The sequence below is a fragment of the Malus sylvestris genome, chromosome 10 (genome assembly GCF_916048215.2).
Source record: "Malus sylvestris chromosome 10, drMalSylv7.2, whole genome shotgun sequence".
In the NCBI taxonomy this organism is placed as follows: domain Eukaryota; kingdom Viridiplantae; phylum Streptophyta; class Magnoliopsida; order Rosales; family Rosaceae; genus Malus; species Malus sylvestris.
Window position 1 is genome coordinate 7,656,263 of NC_062269.1, and position 5,957 is coordinate 7,662,219.

Genomic DNA, 5,957 nt, shown 5'->3' on the forward strand with positions numbered 1-5,957 from the left:
GCCACATCCCTTCTTATACATTAGGCCCCATATGCCAGATTTTCATAGCACCACACATTCTTGTTTGTCAATTAGCATTTATTAAAATTTGTTTACAAAGAAACGCAATTTATCCACAAATTCTTGTTTGATAGGGCATACGATGCACTACTGTTGGTCCACTGGTTTAACATCCAGTGTGCAAGCAATTGATTATTCGAGAACACGTGGATGCAACAAAGGGATATCCAGTTGTTAGGAGGCCTAATCCAGAAAAGTAATTCGTGATTAGTGATTACCAGGCATGTCTGAAGCAAAATGCCTCTTATCTAACAGGCGTAAATAACTCCACTGGAACAAAATTCACACCTAGTGGTCCTTGTGTTGCCTGTTATCCGGAGGAGGTAGGGAATGCTGCTTCCACACAACAATCTGTCAGAAAAATCTGTCGGAGTAGGAGTTACGTTGGGAGTTAGGTGAGCAGCAAGACAAGACCATGTGATTTGGTATAAGCTAGTTTCCCTCATCGTTTGTTTTTGCAGCGCCTCTTGACCAATAATTTCATGTACCATATGAGTTTTTCACATACCCTTTCATCTATATATACACGTGATCAAGTTCACAATGGCATTAGCAACTCAAGTCTCCACCATCCTAAGAATCAAAGCATTCTCTTTTTTCCAAGTCCTTCCAATTCCTTTTCTAGTTCTTTTATCCCCTTGAGAACATAAATCCATGGGTTTCCGGTTGCCTGGAATTGTTAGCGCCAAGAGAAGTCTCATCCGGTCTCTATCTAATTCAAAACAGACAGTTTCAAAGACCTTAGATATCCCAAAAGGCTATTTTGCAGTGTATGCTGGGGAGAGACAGAAGAAGCGGTTTGTGATTCCAATATCATACTTGAATGATCCTTTGTTCCAAGATTTGTTGAGTCAAGCTGAAGAGGAATTTGGATATGATCATCCCATGGGTGGTATCACAATACCTTGCAGCGAATACACTTTCCTTCATCTCATTTCCCGTCTAAGTGTGTGAGTGAACACTAAAGAAGTGAATATGCGATCCACTTTCATGTCCAAAAGGATCCTCACTTTGGAACTCACTGAGCTACGATGAAGGAGAGGCTATGGTCAATCATCCATTGAATCAACTCACATCCAGTGTTGAGGTGAAGCCATCAGTAATACTGAAGCAGCCAGCTGTGATCTGAGAAGAAAGTCAGAAAATTAATGAAGCCGACAAACGAAGATACTCATTCAAGATATAATCAACAAAACCCAACTTTCCAAAAACGATGACTCAAAACTTTTCCACAGGCGCCGTTCAGAGTATCTGACATGGGAATTTAAATTAACCCAATTGGTTTTATGTTGGCTGCTCTAAGTCAATTAAATGTAAACTGCTCCGCTGCTCTTGAGCAAAATATATTGGAATATGAAATAAATTTATATCTTGATCCAGTTTTTTTGTCTTGATATTTTAATTATACTTCTAGCTTTGGTGCCTTAAAAAATAATTATACAATGTAATCTGTTATATAATTAAATTATCAATGACAACAGATTTTCTCAATAAATGACTTTCAATTAGTTATACTTTGTACTTCATATAAATCTGTGGTGCCTCAAGTATTAGTGTTGGGCTTCCACTCAAATAAAGTTACCAGTTATATGTGCTAGACACAAATAATATGGGGAATTTCTACACTATTTGCCTTTTATCCGATAATTTAATCCTATGACTGGGTAAAATGTTTTCACCGTGTCAGTGCAACTTTCAGATAAAAAACACTGGGATTGTCGTAGAATTTTTTTTGAAATTTTCCAAATAAAGTCTTTCAAAATTCACAACTAAATGGATCGGCCCTTATAGTAGGTAATACTTAACATACAGGTCTTAATAGACTTGGAAACATTTATCTGGAAAAGTTGTATATGGCAGCAAATTGTGTTTGGATTGACAAGAGACATAAGCATTGAAGGATCACATGGCTGTGTCTTCCGTCGCAGTCTAAAAAATTTGGTAGCAGTTGAGTCTATATACTGTTGGTGGACCTTGTGTCCTACCAATTTTATGACTACCTGCAAACCACAAAACGTATTTGAAATTTTAGAGATGTGTGGATAGGAAAATCCCCTTGAGACTTCCTTTCAATACAGGATTTTCAGACGCATTTGTCTACGATTACTTAACAGAACCAGATTAGCATTCTTTTGATGGCATCAATCTTACAATTTCAGACGTAATATGACAAGTTAGCGGCAGTATGTACCTACTGCATGTCCAATATGAATCACTTTAAGCCAGCCCAGGAACATTGCCTCACCTGATTAATCAACTTTTTCCTGCAAATTGTTCTTTCAAGAGTCCGGTAGGCAATTAAATATTTCCTATTTCAGGTCCACTGATATTTAGCTTCAAATGGTGCTCGAACATTAAATCAGTACAATTTGTTGGTTACTGTCTCATGGAATCTTCTAGATTGCCAAAATAAAAGAAAACAGCTCCACAGCTTGTTGAGATCGACAGGATACTAGATGAAACAACAAACCCACATGCTAGGGGTGGATTTTGGTTTGGGTAGAGCCATGAAGTATGGAGTGCCATTGGTGTCTTCATTGAGTGAGTAAATGCAATTTATTAGTAGACCTAATTAAGAATTTTTGGAGTACTAGTCCAATTAATCGGCAGTTTGAATTGGTGGTCACATAGACAAGTTCCTGTCTAAATCATATATGCCTCTTACCCAAGGTATAAAATATCGATCATATCGGAAATATCGGTAGTCCAAAAACACGGAAATATTGATGAAAATATCGGGATATTATCGATATCGATAAAAATTAAATAAAAACCACGGAAATTGTAAGAAAAACTTGGAAATTTTTATTGAAACTTTGCAGGATGTTTATTTAGTCAATTATCTATTAGTTTATCACAAAAAATTGAAAGGAAATGCATTGCATGATGGATTTAACTGATTTAAGTTGATTATATAGCGAGCTGGCAAACATTGTGAGTGTAGAAAATATGTAGTAATTAATGAAAGAAGTTTAAACACACCATAATCATTTATATATAATGAATTAGTACAATATTTTACACTTTATACATTGCATGGTAAGATACATGAGTGACTTAGTACCACGTAGAGTTCCTATGAGGTTCAAATTTTTCACTATCTTCATCATCTCTATGTGTAGAGTAAGTGTATTGTGAAGAGTAGTTATCAAATGATAAATCCCTAAAATAGTTTTGCATGTAATTGTTAACATACCACCCATATGGATCCAATATTGGTTGACGTTGTCCATAAGCAAAATCATTTGAAGATTGAGTCTCGGATTCTTTCCATGAGTCGCTCGATTCCATCCCAACAGGAATGAGATATGAAGGGTAGGGAAATGGTTAGTTATGAGTATAACCATAGTTACGACTTCCCACTCCAATAGAGTCCGAAGTTATAGATAACGAGTTATCTTCTTGACTTGACAAAATCCCCTTGCCTCTTTCTCTACGAGTATAGTCTTTCCCTATGGCACTAATTCCTGGTCTTGCCCGTCTACTGCCATGGCCCTCATCCTGTGTTGCATGCGTGAAGTTTGCCTCACCAGTGAAGGGGCTTATAAATCCGGGAGGTGGTCCAACATAGTTTCCATATCCACTACTACCTCCAGCTCCACTATATCCTTCACCACTACCTCCAGCTCCACCTCCGGTGGTAGGTGAAACGACCATTATTTTTGTCCACGGTATGAAATTGTACAAGTTGTAATTGTAAAAGTTGTCAGGGTTTTGAATTATTTAGATGCTTTTGAATGAAACCACCATTATTTTTGTCCATGGTCTGAAATTGTACAAGTTGTAATTGTAAAAGTTGTCAGGGTGCAAACCACACACACACACAAACACACGCCACCACACACGCACACAGAGATCACACACGCACACAAACATCACACACGCACACAGAGACTCTCGATCATTCTCTCCTCCCTTATCTCTTCTCCCTTCTTCCACACACACACACACAGAGATTTCTCGATCCTTCTCTCTTCTCCCTTCTCCCACACACACGCACAGAGACCTCAGTCTCTTGATCCTTCTCCCACATGGCCTTCTGCTCCTCCTTCGCCTTCCTCCTCATCCGCATCTTCCGCCTCGTCGGCGCCGTCTCTCTCTCGAAACTCTCATCTCTCTCCTTTCTCTCTGCACCGAGACCCACATACACACACGCACATCATCGCACCTGCTTGAGGAAGACACCCATCGTCATCAGCAACCTCGTCTTTCTCCCTCTCCTTCTCGTCTCTGCAACTCGGCGAACGTAGGAACCCTCCGGCGAGTTTCTTGAATTTTTCCATTTAGGTAAGCTTTGGGTTTACCTCTTTCTGTTCTAGATTGAAGCTTAGATGTGAAATTTAAGTTCTATCTCGTGTTTTTGCAAGGTTTTTGGGACAAAATCGGCTCGGGAATAGGCACACCCATCTCCGGCGAGGCCGTGGGTGTCGACGAACTTTCCGAACACCTCCGACCGTTTCATGACAAACGGAAGTTATAAAAACATTTCTCTCGTCTTGTATTTCATTTTGATACCTAGATCGAAGTCTAGGGTGCTCTTTTACAGTCGGCCGGAGCTGTAGAAGCTCCGGCGTTCTTCTCCGATTCGTACATCTCTAAAATATCACGATATTATTGGTAATATCGCGATATTGTCGATATTATCGATAATATCGCGATATTTTGACGAAACCTCAGTGGATAAGTATTAAAATATTGGTAACTCAAAAAAACGATATTATCAGCGAAATATCGCTTATAATATTGGCATTTCATACCTTGCTCTTACCTAACCCACATGATTCTTTGGGATGGAATCACATTTGGTGGTCCTTCTTGTTTGTTATACATATGTGGTAGGGAATAGGGATGGGCAATGGTTATGGCGGGCGGGTAACCGCGATTATTTACCCATAACTGTTTATGCTCGTACTCGCATAACCGTTTACTTGTTGGGTAATTGCCTAAACGATTATGCCCATACCCATAACAGTTTATAAACGGTTAACCATACCCATAACTGTATACCCATTTAACCGTAACCGTTTAATACCTATTTACCAACTTTTTAACCCGTTTATCTTTTCTTTTTTTTACCGTTACCCATTTTTTCACCCATCTACATGTTTTTTAACAACTTGAAAATTAAAAAAAAAATTGTCATAATTTTCTTTTTTTTTTTGACACTTAAACACCGTTATAGGTACATTCATCATACATTTCCATATTTTAATTTTTGAAGTCCTTATATCATTCCAATAATTGAAATAATAGTTTACAGACGATATTTATAACTGTTACCAATGAAGGTAAAAATAATATTTGCTAAGTATTATTGGGTTACAAAAATTGTTTAGAAGACATTTCTGTCAAAACATTTCTGTCAATTTCATGGTTACCCACAAAGAATTTAAATTAATTTGGCCAATTCCTTGATGATGAGAATCATCATTCCTGTAGCAGTGTTATTGAGAGAAGAACCGATGAATTCCTTGCTAATTTATTGGATGCTAAGTATTATTGGATCGAGAACATGGTTTGTGTTAGTTTTACCTATATAAATAAATGGGTAAACGGTTACCCGTTTATAACTGCAGTTAATACCCATAACCGCTTATTTAAATTTCGCGGGTAAACGGTTATACCCATAACCATTCATTTATCTAAACGGTTACCCATAACCGTAACTGTTTAATTTAAATGGACGAGTAACTGCGGTTACCCATAACCGTAACCGTTTAATTTAAATGGACGAGTAACTGCGGTTACCCATAACCAATGGTTATTTGCCCATCCCTACCAATGATCATGTCGGCCTATCTTCATTTTTGCAACATTTTTCTTGATTAGTTGGAAAGACAAGTCCATGTGATTTTCCATGAGAAAATGAATAAAACACATGGCTCTGCTACGGTCCT

The 5,957-nt window shown here is 38.0% G+C and overlaps 1 protein-coding gene and 1 long non-coding RNA gene across 2 annotated transcripts; both read left to right on the forward strand.

Moving 5' to 3' along the window:
• Positions 1-205: 205 nt before the first annotated feature.
• LOC126584923 (indole-3-acetic acid-induced protein ARG7-like) lies at positions 206-1,439 on the forward strand. Its single transcript, XM_050249296.1, has one exon. The coding sequence runs from the start codon at positions 715-717 to the stop codon at positions 1,012-1,014; it is 300 nt and encodes a 99-aa protein (XP_050105253.1). The 5' UTR covers positions 206-714; the 3' UTR covers positions 1,015-1,439.
• A 2,512-nt stretch (positions 1,440-3,951) lies between these two features.
• On the forward strand, positions 3,952-5,547 carry LOC126584930 (uncharacterized). Its single transcript, XR_007610188.1, has 2 exons — positions 3,952-4,347; positions 4,428-5,547. It is a non-coding gene; the product is annotated as an uncharacterized LOC126584930 (long non-coding RNA).
• The last annotated feature ends 410 nt before the right edge of the window (positions 5,548-5,957 follow it).